Genomic DNA, 22,991 nt, shown 5'->3' with positions numbered 1-22,991 from the left:
CAAATGAATGAGAAAAGTAAATTTTTATATATTGTGGCAACTGCCATTTGTTGGCATGTGCTGCAAATCACTCATAGAAAATGATCTGCTTATATTTGCTTTAATCAATTATATAAAAGGATATAGTATAACTATAGAATATTTTAATCTTGCACACAAGCACTATATTTAAAGCCTTCTATTTGTCAAAATGCTTTTGCTGGAAGACGGAAATCCAGTTCAAACTTGCTTAACAAATGCAAATGAGAGGATTTGTTTCATGTAACTGGGCAAGCCAGGGCTCAACTAATGAGATGTCATCAAAGAATTATTTTCTTTCAATCAGGATCTGTCCTTCTGGTAGATAAATGTCCATTTGGTGGCTCAAGATTCCTGTTTTACCAACTTATTGACCCCAGGGGAAAGAAACAGTTTTCTTCAATAACTACAGTAGACAAATCCTGGGCAGATCTTGATTAACCTAGTTTGGAAATAGACTACCATGATGTGTTTTGAGGGCCCCATACTCCTAGATTACTCTTTCCTTCTTCTCCTTCAATACTGTTACTCTGGCAGTGAGCTGATTTTAGCTAAATTTTACAAGGCATGCAATCTGATTATATGAATTCACCTTAAGATATTTAATATGATAGCTTTATAATTTGTAACCTAAATGAGTTGATAATTAGCACAATGTCAAAATAGGAAAAAGATTTTAAGGTAGTATGGATGCAGATAGTTTTAATTAGGTACAATAAGTCATGCCAATGTAGAAGAGAGTATATTCCTTCCATACATAAGGCATATAAATCTGGGCATCTCTGCCTCACTCCCTACACCATTTGTGAGTGAAAATATTTAGAGGTATATCAGAAGGAATGCTGTGGGAGTGGTCTGTCCTGGGTTCGGCAAAAAGGGGTACACTCTGTGTAAAGCATTGAAAAGCAATAATAAAACTAACTCAGCTTGCATTTTTTAAAATCACCATGTGCAGGAATTCTAAACAACATTAGTAACATAATACCCTACCCCACTTTGATGAATCAGTCCCACTGTTCCTACATGCCTTTGTGGTTCCACTACCAATACTTCTTCCTGGCTGGGCGTGGTGGCTCATGCCTGTAATCCCAGCATTTTGGGAGGCCAAGGCAGGTGAATCACTTAAGGTCAGGATTTCAAGACCAGCCTAGCCAACATAGTGAAACCCCATCTCTACTAAAAATACAAAAATTAGCTGGGTATGGTGGTGTGCACTTGTAGTCCCAGCTACTCGGGAGGCTGAGGCAGGAGAATTGCTTGAACCCAGGAGGGGTTAAGCTGAGATCGTGCCACTGCACTCCAGCCTGGGTGACAAAGCAAGACCCTGTCTCAAAAGATAAATAAATAAAAACTTCTTCCCATCTCCGCATTCAAGTACAATAGAATAGAAATCAGAGCCCTGGCCTATTCTCAGCAACTACTGACACCTGACTAAGAGAATTACCGTGCTGGCATTTTGCACTGTAAAGAGAAGAGGGAACGATGACTCTAAGTCAAAAGAATGAAAAAAAAATGTGCTTTACAAAATATAATTAATGTCAAAAATATGTGTTATGTGCACATTTTGTGGGTACAAAGCTTACACATGTGTGCAAGTTTGCATGTTGAAATACTAGAATTGGCCCCTAAAATAAATTAAGCCGGAAAAGTTCTGTTCTCAGAGTCATTCATTTGTTAGCTGAGGAGAAAGAAGCGTGGATATTAATATTTGTAAGACGTGGCTGAATAATTCCAAATGACTGTTAAACTAATCTAGGTGTAGCAAAATGAATTTGATTTGGACCAGAGTCAGTGTTCTTTCCCACCCTGCCGGGTAGCTGTGGCCCCATGGGGAGTATCATCAGTGGCCCAGCAGGTGGCACTCTTCCCTTTGTGCACTAACACTAAACTAACTTCCCCAAATACAAGGTCCTTCAGAGCCTTGACTTCAGAAGAACCCATATAATCTGTTTATCTTTGGTAGTAATATGGCTACAGTTTTCACAAGGGCAACTGTGCTGGTCTGGTATTTGTCAGATTTGAAGATTGGTGCCTACCCATCTAAACGTTTCCTTAGTTCTAGAGTTGTCATCCTTAGTTCCAAACCTTTACTGGTTTCTGTTAAAATACTTGAACTTCTATTCTGTGTCTATGGTCTTATGCAAATACTAGAGGTCTATATATAATTGTGATGACTTACATTTGAAAAGCGCATTGAGCAAGTGTTTCTCAACTTAAAGAATATCTTTTTCCAATAAAAATGCCACGCAGTCCTGGAGTTCCTGCAACTTCAAGAGTCATTGATAAGCAGAAGTTGGATTTCATCTTCAACATGTTACCTCTAGAAAAGATTTTATTCAGCTTAGCTTTCTATAGTTTGTATTATGAAGACAGTTATTTTTTGTTGTTCACATATATAATTAAAATATAGTAATACACATTTTCTCTTTCAAAATTGGTATTAATACCTGCCCCTGGGGAGTTTGATATACTGGCCACAAAAGTATTATAACAAGCGTATGAATAAAAAGGACTAGCATTGATAAAACATTTAAAGTACCTTTTTGTTTATCACTAGTTATATACTAGCTTTTGTTTATCACTAGTTATATACTAGCTTCATTTAGAGAATGCTAAATATGTAGGTATAGTCATATATATTAAGTATATTACACATATGATCTCATCTAATTTTTGCAGATACCTATTTTGAAGATAAGGAATATGAAGCTTAGAAAATTTAAGTTATTTCCCAAGATCATGAGGCAAGCCAGTATCAGAATGAGGATTAAAGCCTAATCTTTAAGCTTTGAGCCCCTAAGACAGAGTGTATTAGATTATTATAACCATCTTTTGAGGCAGCTAGTAAGTAAACAAACACATATTTTTTAAAAATTCGTAAAATGACTTCCAAGTTAATCTATTTTGTATAAAAACCCTAGGTACAACAACCTATAAGAGATATTATTGATTAGGCTAGGCATTCTTTAGACATTATGTAAGGATAAGAGGGAATGAGGAAAGATGAGAAGGTGGCAGAGACAAATTTGATTTTTAAATTTGCCTGTGGTTAGGTCAATATTCAGAAAAGAAAATTCAATATGTTTCTTGGGAAACATATGGGAAATATGTTTCAGTAATTTAATTTGCAATGTGTTTTACAGTAAAAGGGTTAATGTCTCTAATATAGATATAAAACTTTTCAATAACAATAAGGATAAGAAATCAATAGAAAAATGGAGAAGTACAAGCACAGGCAATTCACAAAGAAGGAACACATGGCCAGGAAGTCCATGGAAAAAATATTCTTCCTCATTAAAAATTTCAAAATTGAACAACAGAATGTGACACCTATTTAGACTCCCAAATTGACAAATATTAAAAGGAATAATAATAATAATAATGATAGGCTAATTTTAAAAGATATTAAAATGTCCAGTGTAATCTAGGGGCAGGGAAATGGGAATTACACATTGTTAGTAGGTGGATGAATTAAGCTACATTCATACAGTGAAATACCATTGACCTAGAAATAAATATTTAGTTAAGTGGAAATATTCCAAATGAAAAATTATGACACAGATTAAAGAATATATAGAGCACAACATCTCATTTTGGTGAATTTCTAGTAAGTTTATATGTAATTATAAATTATAATTATGCATGTATTCATAATTACATGTGAATCTGTAGGAATTTACACCAAACTGGTAACTGGGGCTATCTAAAGATATCGATGCTGGGATTTGGACATTTTTGTCCATTTTTTCTTATTATTTATCTATATTTTCTAATTTTTTATAGTACAACTTGGATTACTTATGTAAATAAACAAAATCAAGATTTAAGATAAAAGCATTATTACGGTTAAGAGGATGAACTCTGGAGTCAGACAAGCCCATGTCACAGGTGACCTTAGATAAATTCCTAAAACTTCTTAACCTGGGCTTCCTCATCTGTGAAGTGGTGATAATAATAGTGCTTGCCTTAGTGGGGTTTTGTGAAGATTAAATTAGTAATGATAATTTCTACTCCCATATCACAAGGCAGTATAAGGTACTTGGAGAAGTACAAAGAAGTTTGAAGTAGTCTCTGCTCTGTAGGCGGTTAAGTAGATAGATTCTACTAACTCACATGAGACCATGGCAAATAAGGGCTTCGTAGTTCTGTGATGTGCAAGGGAATCCAAACACACACACACACACACACACACACACACACTTTAAAGATGTTAAATGACTACTGAACTAATTTGAGCCTTTGGAAAAAAGGGTGAATTTTATGGTATATGAATTATATCTCAATGAAGATGTTAAAAAAGTAATCATTTTAGTATGTGATGTTTACCTGAAAGAAATGGTCCTAAGAGTATTTTAATACAAAATACAGATACAGTACAGAAACTAACATTGCAAAGGAAATTTTCTAAAGTAACTGATTTGAATCATGTGAAATTGAATCTGGTTCATAAAGTTATTGAATTGCTTGGAGACTCATTTTTAGTGTGTGATTAATAAAATGATGCCCACATAGGATTTGCAAATATTAAATACTATGACTAAAATAATGAATTCCTTAATTTTTCCTGTAAACCATTGGGGGAAAAAGAACTTTATTTGTTTGGGGGAAGAAAGGAAGCTGCAGCTCTTTCTTAATGTAACATCCATAAGTTTCAAGGTCCAATTAAAATTTCACTTTCTCTAGAAAATTGCTTTCCTTCCTCACTCTTGCCCTTTCTAATAATATTAATCCTAACTTCCCTTTACTGAATACTCACTATGCTCTTGGGAATATGTCAAGTCATTCATAGACCTGATCAAACTTCATTTTGACAACAGTTCATGAGCTAAATGTAATTAGCTCCACTTAACAGATGAGACTGAGATGGGTAAGTTAAGCAACTTGACCAGATCACATGGCTATTAATTAAATCAAAGCTGGAACTGCCAGGTTACAAACCTGCTAACCTGTAATCCTATACTATATGAATCCATCTTTAAAAATATTTTATTCTATTTTTTTGACTTTTATTTTAATTTCAGGGGTACATGTACAGGTTTATTCTATAGAGAAATTACCTGTTGTGGGGCTTTAGTGTACACATTATTTTGTCACCTAGGTAATAAGTATAGTACTCAGTTGGTAGTTTTTTTGTTTTGTTTTTTTGAGACAGAGTCTTGCTCTGTTGCCCAGGCTGGAATGCAGTGGTGCAATCTCAGCTCACTGCAACCTCTGCCTCCTGGGGTCAAGTGATTCTCCCACCTCAGCCTCCAGCGTAGCTGGGACAACAGACACATGCCACCTTGTCTGGCTATTTTTGTTTTGGTATTTTTTGCAGAGATGTGGTTTTGTCTTTTTGCCCAGGCTGGTCTTGAACTCCCAGACTTAAGTGATCCTCCTGCCTTGGCCTCCCAAAGTGCTAGGATTATAGACATGAGCCACTGTGCTCAGCTGACAGGTAGTTTTTTGATCCTTGCCTTTTTTCCATCCTCCACCCTCAAATAGGCCCTGATATCTATTGTTCCCTTCTTATGTCCATGTGTACTCAAAGTTTAGCTCCCATTTATAAGTGAGAACTTGTGGCATTTGGTTTTCTATTCCTGTGTTAATTCACTTAGGATAATGGCCTCCAGCTCTATCCACTTTGCTGCAAAGGACATGATCTCATTCTTTTTCATAGCTGTGTAGTATTCCATGGTGTATATGTACTGCATTTTCTTGATCTAGTCTACCGTTGATGGGCATATGGGTTGATTCCATGCCTTTGGTATTGTGAATAGCGCTGCAATGAACATATGTATGTATATGTCTTTATGGTATAGTGATTTATATTCCTTTGGGTAAATATCCAATAATGGGATTGTTGGGTTAAATGGTAGTTCTAAATTCTTTGAGAAGTTGACAAACTGTTTTCCACAGTGGCTAAACTAATTTACATTCCCACCAACAGTGGGAGCTTTTTAATAACAGCTTTCCGACTGGTATGAGATGGTATCTTATTGTGGTTTTGATTCATATTTAACTAATGATTAGTAATGTTGAATATTTTTTCATATGCTTGTTGACTGTGCATATGTCTTCTTTAGAAAAGTGCTTATGTCCTTTGCCCACTTTTTAATGGAATTGTCTGTTTATTACTTGCTACTTTAAATTTCTTATGGATTCTGGATATTAGATCTTTGTTAGATGCATAGTTCACAAATATATTCTCCCATTCTGTGAGTTGTCTATTTACTCTGCTGATAGTTTCTTTTGCTGTGCAGAAGCTGTTTAGTCTAATCAGATTCCATTTGTCAATTTTTGTTCTTGTTGCAACTGCTTTTCGTGTCTTCGTCATGAAATCTTTGCCAGGGCCTATGTCTAGAATGGTATTCCTAGGTTTCTTCAAGAGTTTTTGTAGTTTTGGGTTTTACACTTAAGTCTTTAATCCATCTTGAGTTGATTTTTGTGTATGGTATAATATAAAGTAGGGGTCCGCCTGGGCGTGGTGGCTCACGCCTGTAACCCCAGCACTCTGAGAGGCTGAGGCAGGCAGATCATGAGGTCAAGAGATCAAGACCATCCTGGCCAAAATGGTGAAACACCATCTCTATTAAAAGTTCAAATTTAGCTGGGTGTGGTGGCACATGCCTGTAGTCCCAGCTACTCAGGAGGCTGAGGCAGGAGAATTGCTTGAACCCGAGAGGCGGAGGTTGCAGTGAGCCGAGATTGCGCCACTGCACTCCAGCCTCGTGACAGAGCAAGACTCCATCTCAAAAAAAAAAAAAAAAAAAGAAAAAAAGAAGGGGTCCAGTTTCAATCATCTGCATATGACTGGCCAGTTATCTCAGCACATTTATTGAATAGGGAGAGTCCTTTCCCGTTGCTTTTGTCAACTGTGTTGAAGATCAGATGGTGTGCAGCTTTATTTCTGGATTTACTTCTCTATTCTGTTCCATTGGTCTAAGTATCTGTTTTTGTCCAGTATTTCTGGCATACTGTTTTTGTACCAGTATTATGCTGTTTTGGTTACTGTACCCTTCCAGTATAGTTTGAAGTCAGCTCATGCCATGCCAACAGCTTTGTTCTTTTTGCTTAGGATTGCTTTGGCTATTCAGGCTCTTTTTTGATTTCATATGAATTTTAGAATAGTTTTTTCTAATTCTGTGAGGCATGTCTTTGGTAGTTTGATAGGAATAGCTTTGAATCTGTACATTGTTCTGGGCAGTATGACCATTTTAACAATATTGATTCTTCTTATCCATGAGCATTGAATGTTTTTCCATTTGTTTGTATGAGTCCATCTTTGCACTCTGTTTCATCTGTGAATGTTTACAAATGAGTGGATAATGATAGATGAGGATAATCAGTCCTTTCTCAGAATATTCCTGAACAAGAGGTGACAAGCTAAAACTACGCTTCTGACAGGAGATCTAAGCTAGTTTTCTTCAATAACAACAACAATAACAGTATTCTGAGGCACAGTTATAGCAATTTATATAGTCAAAGAAATTCCTTCTTCAAGGAGATACACTTAATTCTAGGAGCCAACTAGAGTATTGAGAGAAGAGTTCAACATTAAATAATTCAATCATTGAGTTATCTGGAAATGCTTGAGATCATAGTTTTTGTTGAGTACAGATTTTTACATTTTATTTTTTATTCATTCACTTATTCAGTGGTTATCTACTGGACACCTACTACGTGCTAGGCACTCTTCCAGGCATTTGAAATATAGCAGAGGACACAGTAGACAAAAAACATTCCTGCCCTAAGAGGGAAAATAATAATAAAAAAGAAATCATAAATTTTGAGGGAAAAAGCCCCAAGAAACAACAATAAGAAAATCCCTGACCTTATAGAATTTACATCGCAGTGGAGGAAGATAGACAAATAAATATATGTTAGGCCGGGCATGGTGGCTCATGCCTGTAATCCTAGCACTTTGGGAGGCTGAGGCGGGTGGATCACGAGGTCAGGAGATTGAGACCATCCTGGCTAACACGGTGAAACCCCGTCTCTACCAAAAATCCAGAAAATTAGGCGGATGTGGTGGTGGGTGCCTGTAGTCCCAGCTACTCGGGAGACTGAGGAAGGAGAATGGCGTGAACCTGGGAGGCGGAGCTTGCAGTGAGCCGAGATTGTGCCACTGCATTCCAGCCTGGGCGACAGAGTGAGACTCCGTCTCAAAGAAAAAAAAAAGAAATAAATGCTAGATGATGCTAAGTGATATGAAATAGAAAAAATGAAGGACAAGTGGCAGAGAGAGGTGATGGTTTCTGTTCCTAGGTCAAGGAGAACCTCTCTGAGTTACTAGCATTAAAGTGGAGGCTTGAATGAATGACTGAGAGAGTAACCTATGTGAATATCTGAGGGAAGAGCATCTTACAGAAATGGAAAAACAAGTGCAAAGGCCCTGAGCTTGATGTGTCTTAGAAAGAGTAAAAAAAAAAAAGACTAGTAGGACTGGAGCAGAAAGAACAAGGAGTGGTGGTAGAGAAGGTCGCAGAGGAAACTCCACCTAGGCCCGGTAGACTTCATGGCTTTTCTCTGAAGAAGGTAGATCAGTTAGGCAGCTAGTGTAATGACTGAGGTGAGGAATGACATGGGATGGCAGTAGAGGGGATGAGAATTGGTTGGCTATTGGACATATTTAAAAGCTGAATTGACAGGATTTACTGATAGATTGGAATGTAGAGTGTGAGAGATTGGGTGTGAGTATGATGAAATAGTTGTGTTAAAGTGCAAGTTAACTAATAGGGAAGGCGGGGGGGGGGGGGGGTGGGAAAGCCTTCAAAGTCCTCCTCAGGCCTGGTTCTAGTGTATACAGACCATTTGACCTTGAGGTTAAGTCAATAGGAGTCGCAAAATAACTGACTACTAAGAATAGGATGAAATCAGCGGTGACCCCTCTGCCCAGTGGGTCTTGTTCCGAGAGGTTGCCAAGCTAAATAGTGGTTGTGGGAAAAGAACAAATATCTTTTCTAATGATTGATTTCCAGTTAAGGAGAGGAATGGAAAGTAAAGGGGTAAGGACAGACGTTCATCAAGTCTTAGGAAGTTTCAGGGCTGGGAGTATACTGTAGGGCCAAGCCATAGTTTTTCCCTGTCTTTCCATTTTTTTCTCTCTTTCCTTTTTTCCTAATTTCCCCACTCCCTCCTTGGTCCAAGTTCCTGCCTACAGAAAGGTATAGTTTACCTCTAGTTCTCAAACTTCAGCGGGCATCAGAATTCCCTGGAAGGTCTGTGAAAACACAGATTGCTGGGCCCCACTCCCAGAGATTCTAAGTGTGTGTGTGTTTGTGTGTGTTTGTGTAGAGAGATGGTGGACGAAAGCGCTGAGATTTTGTATTTCTAACAGGCTTCCAGGTAATGCTTGGGAAGAACTGTTTCTTCTTGGACAGGCACACTTACAAAGCAACGAGATCTTGAGCTCCACCTTGAAGGATGTGAGCTGGGAAAGTTTCAGCTCACAGAGATTTACAGTCACTTGAGAAATGGCCCACTTCCTCCAAGGTGTTTCTTGGATGCCCCAAAAGGATGAAAACAAGAAGCGACCGTGGGCGAGGAGGAGGAGCTGGCCGTCCTCCTCGGTTGGGCAGCCCGTCGGAGCTCACCAGCTAGGCGAGGGCGGGAAGACAGCCCCCAGGCCGGCCCACGGATCCTCAGAAGGCGCGGACCTGGAGGAGGCGCCCCAGAAGGCGACGCCTCTTGCCTCTCGCCTCTCGAAGGAAGTTTGCTCTTAATTTCAAAGCCGGGTTCGCCATCGGCTCAACTCCAGGAGCAAGCAGCAGGCGCGGATAAGAGCGGCCAGTCCCCTGGGCGCGGGCCGGGCAGTTGCCGAGCTCAGCAGCGGCGGCTCGCGGCCATGGGCGGCTCAGCCTCCAGCCAGCTGGACGAGGGCAAGTGCGCTTACATCCGAGGTACGCCCGCCCGCCCGGGGGCCTGGGGAGCCCCCTGACCCCTGCACCAGGCTGGCTGCCGCTGTCGGGGCCCCACGGGGCGCGCCCGGGGCCCTCTCCCTGCAGCGCGCGGGGATCCCCGACCGCAGCCCGCCCGCGCGAGCCGGGTTTCCTGCCCCAGCCGGCGCGCTCCGGCGCAGGTGTGGACGTGAGACCCGGAGGGCTTGGGAGATAGGCAGGTGCAGGATGCGGGTGGGGACGCCGGCGCCTCCGCCGCTTCTGCCGCCTCGGGGTCAGTGCCGCCCCCGCCCGGGCACTTCGCCCTCCGGTACCTGCACTGGACTGAGTTCTGAGCGGTTTCTGAACTGGCCGTCAAGAGAGCAACGGGGATATCCCGCGTTTCTAGAGATACCCCCGGGGATTCCCGGCCGCTAAAGCAGAATTTCCCTCTTAGTAATGTTGGTCTGGCTTTGGAAAGCGCGGCGTCTGCCACAGCTTCGCTCGCACTTCATCGTAGCACTTGCAGGATGATTTCATCAGCGGCAGAAAGGACAATATCATGCCGTTCCCTTCCCGCCCCGGAGAGGGGGGAAGCAAAAGAGGAACACTGGCGTGCTTTGTAACTGTCGCGAAAGTTATAGATGGGGAGAAACTCATTTAGGGAGACCCTTAGAGATGTGTGGACTCAATAGAGAGCTTGAGGCAGAAGCAAAACAAAACAAAACAAAACCCAAACCGAACTGAAACTGCAGGAAGTCCTGACTGTTATCTCCTTTATTTCCTGGGTATATTTGGCCTCCCCTCTTCTCACCCCCTACCCAACCTTGCCTTCAACCGCTACCTAACATTTGGTTATCTTAACAATTTACTGTCCTTCCCCTGCCCCACCGCCCGATCCCCCACCCTCGGCTTCAGAAATATCTTCCAGACTAGGTATTAAACTCTAGGTCTGTTTGGCCCTTGAATCCTTTCCTAAGAGGAAATCATTTATTTGGTGTTCTTATTCCATATTTGTTTTCAGTCACCACAACATTTAAGACCATTTAAAAAGGATATCAAATCAGGGCACTTGAAGAGCAACGGAGTTGATTTTACAGATTCCTGCTCTGGTGCTTTTGGAGGTAAAAGATCAACAATGGGGATAACACTTTGTCAAGTATCTCTTTGCTTTTGTTTGTTAAAAGGGGAAAAGATGGATGATTTATTTATATTAGTAAAAGAGCTGAACTAAGCTTAAAAGAAATATATGAAGCCTGCCTTAGTCTTAAAAGTGTGGTTACATGCTTGTGTTACCAGTGCACAGGGACTGAAAGGGCAATCTAGCAGAACTTAGTGAGACAGGGCTTGCATTTGGATGTTAGCAAAGTTGTGTTTAAGGCATTTATATAAGACTTTATTTCACTGGAAAGCTTAGGAGCACCTAACCTGGAAGCATGGCCATGTGTACACTAATCATTTGAAGTCAAGAAATGTGAAGGATTAACTTGCTTAAAGACTTCCTGGCCATGCCATTTGTTGCTATTGAGGCAAACATTGTACTCAGATAATAAGAAAATTTATTACCTTCTTTATTCTGAAAGCTGTTAAATTATTACACATACAAAAGTATGAGGGAGTTAGGGCAAGTGAAGAACTTGTAATGCATGTGTTTGAATGAGTAAACCTATAGCATATGGTGTGACAGTCATTACGTCCCCCAGTCTTGTTCAGCTTTCTCTCTTCATTCTATATTCAGGAGGACACTTGCAAGGTATGTGTAGTGGGAGAGGGAAGAGAAGAGTTAAAGTTAGAATACTTCCAGAGAAAAAGACTCATCACTTCATGTGAGAATGCTAGTCTTGCCAAAAGAGAAAAGAACCTTGGAAAAATGCATGGTGGTGTACATTGTTAGTGCGTGAGCAAATGAGGGTCATGGGGCTGTGATTTCCTGATGGTTTTGAAGCCCAGGTTCCTGAGTAAAATCATAGCCTTATCTTTACCTCTTTGCCCATTTTTTAGCCTATAGATATTCTCAAGCTTTGATTCAATTGTAAGCAAAATGATTGAAAGTATGACAGTAAAGTTTAAATATACTTTTATGACCTGTTTCTCATAAAGTAGCCATCAGGGAAATACAGATTTGAAAGCTCCTGACGCTGAGACAATAACTTTCTTTTAAGCTTGATAAACTTTGCTAACAAGGAGAGTAGCTAGTCAATATATTTTGAGTGACTTTTGTTAACTTTGTTTTGTATGCATTATAAGTATGCATTATAAGCAGCTTTATGCTGCTGACGCTGAATCAGCCTTACTTTAAGACAAATCATTTAATAGCTGCCATTCCTTGTGTGCCTCAAAACACCCGTGTCATATGGATGTTTTGAAAATACATTGTTTCTTAGGATTTAGTTAATCTCCAGGTAAAGATGTATCAGCTATGCTAAGGAGTGACTTCATTTCTAAAGATGTGAGTTTTGGAAATTACGACAATGCTCATGTTTCTTACAACAGAATAAATTTTTAGGATTGTTTCTAGAGGCATTTCAGTAATGTCCCTTGATAAGATGTTTCTATTAATAAATAATATCGAGACCAACTTGTGATCACATGAGCCGTGTCATATGTTCATCTTACGTGATACTTTTAGCACTGACCTAAAATGATCTCTTTTTTTTGAGACGGAGGCTTGCTCTGTTGCCAGGCTGGAGTGCAGTGGCGCGATCTCGGATCACTGCAGCCTCTGACTCCCTGTTTCAAATGATTCTCCTGCTTCAGCCTCCCGAGCTGGGGAGGGATTACAGGAACGCGCCACCATGCCCAGTTAATTTTTGTGTTTTTAATAGAGATGGGGTTTCACCATGTGGGTCAGGATGGTCTCGATCTCCTGACCTCATGATCCGCCCACCTCGGCCTCCCAGAGTGCTGGGATTATAGGCGTGAACCACCGTGCCCAGCCTATCTTTTTTTTAAAAATGAGGAAGAAAGCTCATAGATTCCAGGCATCAGTGGTCAATTTGGGTGCTCTTCTCTCTTTACACCATGTTTTCTTTTCTTTTCTTTTTTTAGTTTTGTGAGACAGGGTCTCACTCTGTTACCCAGGCTGAAGTGCAGTGGTGCAATCACTATGAGTCTTGACCTCCCCTGGCTCAGGTGATCCTCCCATCTCAGCCTCCTGAGTAGCTGGAACTACAAGTGTGTGCCACCATGTGCAGCTAATTGTTGTATTTTTTGTAGAGATGGGGTTTTTGCCATGTTGTCCAGGCTGGTCTCAAACTCCTGGACTCAAACAGTCTTCCCACCTTGGCCTCCCAAAGTGCTGGGATTACAGGCGTAAGTCACCGTGCCTGGCCTCTTTTTCTTTAAAGCTTTTGGTATGCCCGAAATTAAACTATAGTTTAAAAAATTTACCCAAACCAAACCAAAACCAAAAAAAAAAAAACCCAAAACCCCACAACGTGTTTTCCTGTTTAAGCAATAATTTTATTTCCTTCTAAAAATTACCTTTGAATTTTGAATGAATCAAAAAGAAAACAGACCTGAAAGCTCTCCCATATAAGAAGTCCTGTGGAGGGTGAGAAAAGTACTGGACAGTCAGTGCTTCAGCGGAGAGCTATGGGATACAGAGATCCTGGTGGGCACTTGCAGGCCTGCCAGCAGCAAATACCAGTTAGAAAAACGGTTTCTCCCCCGCTGGATTTATTATTGCATAGTCAGTTACACAATATATAAAGGGCCCAGTGGCTTCCTCCGAATGCTCCTCAATGATCTGATGCTTATAAAGTAAGAAATGAGTTTCAGCTTTAAAATAGCACATATTTTACTCAGAGGAGTTCTCTCTTATTTATACAAGGGTTAACTTAGGTGGCTAGATATAAAGTTTAAAGTGATGTGTCTAGAATGAAGTCTCCATGGGCAAGGTGGAGGATGGGGAGAGTTGTACATATCTGCCGTCTACTTAGTGTAGATGTGTCGTACTAGTCTACACATTTGCTTCTTTGGTTATAATTTGTTGCTGGGAGATGGGCATAAGAACTGGTCTGACCTAACCTGAATATTTTTGGTAGTGTAATCTTAGAGTCCCAGTTGGCTAGTAATGGCAATATACTGTGATGAGAAAGTTAGGAAATTCATTATGGTAGACACTGTTGTATGTCAACCCAACATCCTTTTCCCATTCCTCCATTTTTAAATTTAATTTTATTTTTTGGGGACAGGGTCTCACTCTGTCACCCAGACTACAGTGCAGTGGGACAATGATGGCTCACTGCAACCTCGACCTCCGTGGGCTCGAGCGATCCTCCCACCTCACTGTCCTAAGTAGCTGGGAGTACAGGCATGTGCCACCATGCCCAGGTAGTTTTTTTGTGTTTTTTTGTAGAGACGGGGTTTTGCCATGTTTCCCAGGCTAATCTCAAACTCCTGAGCTCAAGTAAGCCACCTGCCTTGGCCTCCCAAAGTGCTGAGATTACAGTTATGAGCCTCTGTGCCCAGCCCCCATTCCTTTTTCTAACAGAACTCCAGTTTTGTTCAGGTATTAAAACTCCTGGCCAGGTTTGGTGGCTCATGCCTGAAATCCTAGCACTTTGGGAGGCTGAGGCAGGAGGATGGCCCGAACCCAGAAGTTTGAGACCAACCTGGGCAACATGACAAGACCTTGTCTCTCTAAAAAAAAAAAAAAAAAAAGAGCAACTCCCGATGTTGCCCTCTGTTTCAGAGACGCTAGCCCCATTTAAGGCCCCTGAAAGGTGGCTGTACCTGTCATGGTGGTGTGGTCTCCTTGCCAGTGATTATAGTAGGCATGGGATTATGTTGCCAACTGGTCAGTGATGCTTGAGGGGAAGTTTGCCAGCTGCTTCTAGGCGAGTTTTCTTCCCTTTTAAAAAGGAGGCAAAGTGAAGGGCACTTCCTCTCCTTCTTTTGACTTTGTTGCATCTGAATGTGATGCCTGCAACTGCTGTTTTTATCTGGATGAGCAGGAGGGGAGCTAGCTTAAAGACAAAGCCAATACTTGGAGCACTGCAAAGTTGAAGTGTCTTAGAGAAAAGAAGCTAGAGCCTTGACAAACTTTGCTGATAGCCACCATATACTAACCCTGCATACTTCATATTATGACAGCCACTAAATCCCCTTTCAATTGGAATAGTGAAGATTGCTAGTTATCCCCAATAGCATTCTCCCGTGTTATGTTTAATGATAGAATCCCCAAATTTTAGCTGTCCACATGAACTCCCATAATAAAGATATTTCCCAAACTCCTTCGCAACTAAATGGGTTATGTAGCTGAGTGATGGCCAATGGGATGTAGACAGAAGTGCTGTTCTAGAAAGTGACATTAAAGGGAAAGGGTATTACCATCTTCATCCTAGTCTCCACACTGCTGGCTGGATTGTAACCATGGCGGGGGCAGCCATCATGGACCATGAGGTGTCCTTTCAAGAAGGAGCACATGTAGGACAGAGTAACTGGACAGAGGAGGCTAAGTTCCCATGGTTTCATAGAGAAGAACCTCCATACCAGCCCTGGATCGTTTACCTCTGGACCTTAACAAGAAAGAAAGAAAATTCCATCTCTTTAAGCCAGTGTTATTGTGGTTTTATTGTTATGCACAGACAAACCTTATTCTAACTAATACAATTATCTTCTTTTTACTTGTGGCCCAAACCATCCTAACCAGTACACTAAATGCTGCCTTATTGGGTCCCCTTTAAGAAAAAGTAACCCAAAGAAAGTAGAAAGTGGGTAAAGATTATAGTATTTGTCTCAGCTCTTAATTTGTAGACATGAATAGGCTTTTGTAAGACGTGAGAAATTGCAGCTCCTCCAGAGTAGTGGGGATGGAGGAAACAGGAGAAAGTGGGCCCACTATGAATAATGCACAAATGCATATTGATCACTTTATATTTTAAGTGAAAAAATTGCCTTCAGGCATGCCAGACTACCAAGGAAGCCAGCAGGAGTTTCAAATAAGGAAAACTACTGTAAATTAGGAATTGCTAGTATCAATAATTACTTTCTATTTCCTTTGGTCTTTGTGAATTGAAACCAATACTTTAGAAATGGGAAGCTCTTTAGGAAACCAAATCTCATGTTGCAAAACCATAAAGGATTTTGTGAGTTGTGAGTTTCATAGAGTCAACCACAAAGACAGAAAGACAGTAGACTGAGACAGATTAACATTTTCTCCTGTACTTGTGGAACAAAGAGTGACTTTCCCTCTTGTGGCTTCTAATACAAGCCTTGAACCCCATAGAGTTAGATGATAATTTCAAGCCCTTGTCTTGATGAAAAACTTCTTTTTGCTCTGGACGTCGGCTGTAAGCGGGCCACGTCATCAAAGGTGCTCTAGTAATAGTAACTACTAGGATGACAATAGTAATTTTTATTATCTTTTACTGTGAACCACTGAGCTGATTGTAGTTTTACTCTGTTATAATCTCTGGGAAGGTCTGAACTGGGTTCATAGGTGGAAAGTGCAATAGCAGGAGCCCAATTTGTAAAGGTAGTTTCTAATTTCATTAAAATAAATGTACTGTGAACGTTTTACAAAATGTGCAGTGTGAATCATGGTAGTGAATTTTAATCTCTTAATCAGAAATTGTAATTTTTTTGTTAGTATGGCTGGGTTACCACTCTAAGAAATAAGGTATATATAACAATTTGCACTGTGAAATGGGAAATGAAGTCAGAAGTGAAGATAAAAGCATAATAGAAAGGAAAACAGGAGAATAAAAGCACAATTCATCTGCTATAGTCTGTTTAAGGCACTTTACCAACAGTTCAAAACTAACACACATATGTACACACACACACACACACACACAAAAGGAGAGAGAGAGAGAGGGAGGAAAAGAGAGAGAAAGAGATTTAACAGAACCCTAAATGCAGTACAGATTTTCTCCTTTGAAACTGGAAAATTCATTTTAAAAACAGACTAGCAAGTTGCTGCCAATGTGAAAATGCATGCCAGCTTTTAAAAAGTGCCCCCTGCCTTTGGTACTGTATGTTTTTTCTCACTTAGAGAAGAGAATAAATGCTTTAGAGATATGAAAGCAATTAATTCACTTGTGCAAATTGCAGGTTTTAGGACCTAAGGAAGTTTGCTTTTCTATGCTTGATATTGTATGGAATGAGTCTATGGGATTAAAATAAATTAATAGTTTTTACTAGGAGCCCCAAAGTGACTTTTAAAAGGTCCATAGTCTCAAGGAATTTTGGAAGAAGGGTAAATGTCTCTATGCCAAACCATGTGGATTTTTTTTCTTTTTCCTTTTTAAAAACTATTTTTATTTTAAAAGAAAACATAGGCCCAGACAACCACACAAAACAAATGCATAGCTTAGTGAATCATTATAAGGCAAATACTTAGTAGCCACTACCCAGGTCAAGACATAGAAAGAACTTCACTAGCCATCAAAGGAGCCTTCTGTGTGCCCCGTCCCAGTTGACCTCTTTGTTTCTCCAAAAATGATGACAATTTTCAGTTAGCTATTTATAACTAACCCAAAAAGCCTGGCTCTTAAAACAGGTGTTTATTTGCTCACAATTCTGCTGAACTGGGTCCAGGCTGGGTGGTTCTACTTTTTATTTTTGCTGGTGGTCATTCCTGTGGATGCATGCATCTGGTGGATCAGCTGGTGGCTGGACTTAGCTGACAAGGCTTTCTTGCACTCCGGGTGGCCTTTCTGCATGACCTCTCCAATAGGATACTGCACTGTTTAAATGGTGGGTCGGATCTTACATTGCTAGAGTGTAAAAGCATGTAGAAGCTTCTAGGACTTCTTGTGGCTTAGGCCTGGAATGGCGCTGCATTACTCTGCCACATTTTGTTGGTTAAAGCTGGTCTCAGAGCCAGCCCAGATTCAAGAGAGGACTACACACAGGCATGAACACCTATGTAGGCAGAGTACCGCCTCACTAATCCTAGCTTTTATAATAATGTCTCCCTCTATTTCCTTATGGTTTCATCACCCAACTATGTATTTTTAAACATTGTAGTCTTACTCACTTAAAAAGATGTCTCTTTTGATCTATATGTTTCCCCTGCATCTTTTACTTGCAGATGATCTGTTGAAAGACTTGAGCTGTTTGATATGTAGAGTTGTCCACAGTCCGGAGTTTTCTCTGGTGCAGTTCCACGTATTTCTCCTGTATTTTCTACAAATTGACGGAGATGGTCAGACTTGATCAGTCTCGCAATCAATCCCTTTTTTTAAAACTTTTATTTTAAGTTCGGGGGAAGAGGTGCAGTGTGTGCAGGTTTGTTACATAGGTAAATGAAGGACCATGGAGGCTTGTTGTACAGATTATTTCATCACCCAGGTATTAAGCCTAGTATTCATTAGTTATTTTTCATGATCCTCTCCCTCCCCCCGCCCCCTTCACCCTCTGATAGGCTCAGTGTCTATTGTTTCCTTCTATGTGTCCATGTGTACTTATCATTTAGCTCTCACTCATCAGTGAGAATAAATGGTACTTGGTTTTCTGTTCCTGTGTTACTTTGCTAAGAATAACGACCTCCAGCTCCAACCATGTTCCTGCACAGGACTGCATGCATGTGTTCATTGCAGTACTATTCACAACAGCAAAGATATGGAATCAACACAAATGCCCATCAATAAAGAAAATGTGGTGCATATACACCTCGGAATACTATGCTGCCACAGAAAAGAATCAGTCCTTTTGTTAAGACTACAGGTGGTGGTATGTATTCTTCATCTGGAGGTACATAATAGCTGGCTGCCTCTGTTTTTGTGATGTTAGTTGCTGTTCCGTTGATGCTTATTGCTGAGACCCATTAATTTATTGGGGGTTGAAAAATGGTGATATTCTAATATGTCATTTTGTTTTCATTTATTAGCTGGGATAATTTTATAGAGCAATACTTCCCATATCTGTCATTTGGATACCTAGCATGATAGTTCAAAAGTAGGAAAAAAAGTTATCTTTTCCTTTTATTTACCAGTGTTCAGTATAATCTACTGGTTTCTTGTCATCCCTTAAAGATGATCAATTGTCCTATAAAAATCATGAACTCACGAATCCTATTGTAATTCTTATTTTATTGAAGCTCCAATTTCCCATCACTGGCCAATGAAAAACTCTTCAAGTTGGCTCCTGAGTCTTTTGGAAATTACCCCGTAGTATTTGATAGCTTCCTTACCACTTGGTATGTCAAGATGTTTTAGGTTCATCCTGTTTCTTTCCTGTCCCACACCAGGAGTAAGCAAAATCTATAAGAACCTCTGATTTCTTTTAGTGGGAAATAGTATTTCAATATTACAATTTGAGTCTACCTATATGTTCATTGCTACAACTGAGTTGGCCGTTATTTCTGGACATTTTTTAGTTTACAGAACTAGGGAAAATGTATCTTTTTAATATTATATTTATACATATCCTTTTTCACACTGAGAATCATGGTTCTCAAAGACACTAGGCAATGATAGAATTAAATATGCTCAAATTCTCATTTGCTTTATCATACCAAATACAACGGTCTCAGAATAATAATACAAATACTGCTATCATCAATTATGATTATGGAAAGCTGTTGAACAAACTATTTTTAAAATCAGAGACAAAATTTTTGTATATGCTAATCCAATTCTTCCCCAACTTTATTTTATGATTTTACTATGTTAAAACATATAATCATTATATTCTATTCTCTTTTCTCATTCACTCTTTGTTTCACAATTAAGTGTTATTTAACACATCAGTCCTTATGTTGATGTCTCTCTGGTGTTTAGAGTTCATTATCTAGTAGATTCCTCAAGAAGAGCTCATGGGAACATAACAAAGAAGTATGAAGATAGGATTAATTAAGTGGTTCAGTGATATCACCCAAAGCCAGCTTATTTCTTTCTACTGTCTGTGGCCCAGCTCTCTTATGGTTGAAAGGTGGCTGCAGCAGCAAATAGTATTAAATTCTTAGGCACAGCAATGTCCCAGAGGCTAAAAAGAGATCTGTCTATTCTTTGAGTCTCCTTATAAGAGCAAGGAAGCCTTTCCCAGATGCCTTACTAGCAGACTTTCCCTTACATCCCACTGATTGGGTCACACATTCCTTCCTAAGCCATCACTGGCAAGAGTATGGAATTATCATGGTTTGGTTAGACCAATCAAGATTCACCCCTGAACTGGGGTTAGGGCCATTTCTCTGAAGCACATGGTTATAGGGAGGGTCATGGATACCCAAACAGAATCAGGTTCAGTTTAGCAAGAAGGAAGCATGATGGCTGTTAAGTAGGTAAACAACATTACAGATTTTGATAAGTGTGATGAAGGGATTAAAAATAGTACTGAGACAGAAAATTGATGGTGGCAATTGGGCATGGAGATGAGATATACTTGGCTGTGGTATTCAGAAGGATAATACGTTGCTATCTGTGTGAAGAACAAGGGATAGTACATTCTAGTTAGAAAGAACAGCATATAGAAAGGGGAGGAGGGGGAAGTACTTGAAGAAACTGAAGAAAGGGTGTTATGTTGGGAGTGTGGTGAGCAAGAGGGAGGTTTGATGGGACGGGATGCCTGTTAATATTTTGTTGCCTGGCCGGGCGTAGTGGCTCATGCCTGTAATCCCAGCACTTTGGGAGTCCCAGGCAGGTGGATCACCTGAAGTCAGGAGTTCGAGACCAGCCTGGTCAACATGGTGAAACCCTGTCTCTATTAAAAATACAAAATTAGCCAGGTGTGGTGGCGCATGCCTATAGTCCCAGCTACTTGGGAGGCTGAGACAGGAGAATTGCTTGAACCCGCGGGGATTGAGGCTTCAGTGAGCTGAGACTGTACCACTGCACTCCAGCCTGGGCAAGATAGAGTGAGACTACGTCTCAAAAAAAAAAAAAAAAATTTTTTTTTTCTTTGTTGCCTGTCTGTCACCACTAGAATGTAAGGTGTATGAAAGCAGGGTCTTTTTCTTGATTCATTGCTATGAAATTAACAGCACTCTCAGCAAATATATCAGTGTCTGGTCCACAGTTCCTGACTGATAAATATTTGCTTAATGCATGAATGAAAGGAGAACAAAACATTTTAAACTGTGGCGAATATCTTAGAAAGTAAGAGAAGTGGCCGGGCGCGGTGGCTCAAGCCTGTAATCCCAGCACTTTGGGAGGCCGAGACGGGCGGATCACAAGGTCAGGAGATCGAGACCATCCTGGCTAACATGGTGAAACCCTGTCTCTACTAAAAAATACAAAAAACTAGCTGGGCGAGGTGGCGGGCGCCTGTAGTCCCACCTACTCGGGAGGCTGAGGCAGGAGAATGGAGTGAACCCGGGAGGCAGAGCTTGCAGTGAGCCAGGATCCAGCCACTACACTCCAGCCTGGGTGACAGAGCGAGACTCTGTCTCAAAAAAAAAAAAAAAAAAAAAAAAGAAAAGAAAGTAAGAGAGAGAAGTATTGCATTTGTAAAATAGGTTCAGGATATGATGAAGAAACAAAAATAGAATAAGAAAGGGCTCTTGGAAATTAAAAATCTGATGATCAACATTTTAGAAAATCCAATTGTTGCTTTGGAAAATAAAGTTGAGGAGATCTTGCATCTAAATTCCAAGATCTAAAATTCTTATTTAAACAGTATATTTCAATTATCGTTATCAACTTAATTTTTATCTTTAAAAATAATTTTAAGTATGTGTATGTCAGATATTACACATTTGTCATAGTTGCTGATAAAACTTGTCTTTATTTTAACTTTAAGCATCTGTCTGCTTTGCTTAAACAGTAGAGCACAAACATTAAAAGATGGAAAATAGAAGAGGCAATGTAAAAAAAAATTAAAGGTTCAATCCAAAAATTTCAATATCTGACTAACAGAAGTCCCAGAAAACAGAGAACAAAGAAAATGAAGGGGAGAAAATTATTAAACAAGTAAAAGCTTATTTTCTAGAACAGAAGATCATGTGTCTCTGGATTTATAAGGCCAAAGAATTCCTGGACTTCACTCTGAAATGGAAATAGTTCATGCTCCCATCATCCAAAATAGAAAGGCCTTATAATATATAGGTATGGGTTAGAGTCTTCAGCAGTAGTGAGCAAAAATTAGCCCTAGAAGGCTGCTCTGGACCTGATCTAATAAAAATTTAAGAGCAAACCTCAAACAGATCAAGCTGATCCCAAGTAACTTAACTGCCTGCTTGAATAAAGTGCAGATTCTTTATAGGAATACAACAAAATACCCATTCAACAATGTAAAATTCACGATATCTAATATCCAGCATCCAGTTAAAAACTACCGTAGTAGACAGAAGAAGCAGCAGGAAAATATCCACAAGTATAAAGAAAATAAATCAATAGAAATAGACTCAGGAATTATAGACATGGTGAAATTAGCAGACAAAGATGGTAAAGCAGTCCGTATATGTTCCATGTGCTAACACAGAGGCAAACATGAACATGATGAGAAAAATGGAAGATATAAAAAAATCTTTCTGGTCTCCAGTCTTCAGGAAAGAGCAATATGACTACTGTGTTTCTGTAGCCTCCTGGAACATCTAGGCGGAATGTAGCTGTACTGACCTGCTACCAACATTCTCCATGGACCTGGGAGAGGAACGAAGCAGCCTGCAGAGAACTGAATGTACATGGGGAGCTGCTGAGATGGGGCTGGTCTGGGGCCAGAGCAGCTGAGCAGGATCAATTCAGAAATGAAGGAAAATTGTGGATGTTCCTTTAAAAAGCACATCATTATTGGTGGCCTTGTGCCCTTAGTTCTGGTTTGCACACAGAACAAGTGACAATTTCCATGATTAGCTAAAAAGAATTCAGAGATTTTCCAAATTTGGATTGAATGTGTTTGTTTAAAGGATTATTTCCTGTGTAACTCATTCAGCACAAGTTACACAGGAAAATTTGCCTAAGCAAAGCAGATGCAGGCTTAGAGCTAAAATAAAGTCAAATTTTATGAGCAACAATGGCAAATGTGTAATATCTGGAGTATAAATATTTAAAATGGTTTTGTTAGAGAGGAGAATTAAATTAGTAACAATAATTGAAAGATATGGTTTACATTTAAAGTAAGTAAGAATTGTAGAGCATGACTAAGACCTGAGCATATCAAGTGATATGTTAAGTTCCTAACTAAAAATGCTAACTCCTAGTCTGAGAAATGATAATCATTGTGGTAAAA

The 22,991-nt window shown here is 39.9% G+C and overlaps 1 protein-coding gene across 1 annotated transcript in view; it reads left to right on the top strand.

Annotated features, from left to right (window-relative positions):
- The first annotated feature begins 9,555 nt into the window (after positions 1 to 9,555).
- The window catches only part of NIBAN1 (niban apoptosis regulator 1), a 173,145-nt gene continuing 159,709 nt past the window's right edge, over positions 9,556 to 22,991 (top strand). The window contains exon 1 of the mRNA XM_023203447.2: positions 9,556 to 9,899. Coding sequence (XP_023059215.2) covers positions 9,845 to 9,899 — 55 coding nt within the window. The 5' untranslated portion in view covers positions 9,556 to 9,844. The remainder of the gene's footprint in view (positions 9,900 to 22,991) is intronic.

Source organism: Piliocolobus tephrosceles, chromosome 1 (genome assembly GCF_002776525.5).
Source record: "Piliocolobus tephrosceles isolate RC106 chromosome 1, ASM277652v3, whole genome shotgun sequence".
NCBI lineage: Eukaryota > Metazoa > Chordata > Mammalia > Primates > Cercopithecidae > Piliocolobus > Piliocolobus tephrosceles.
The sequence above is the reverse complement of the archived record's forward strand: the minus strand, read 5'-3'. Positions and strand labels throughout refer to the sequence as shown.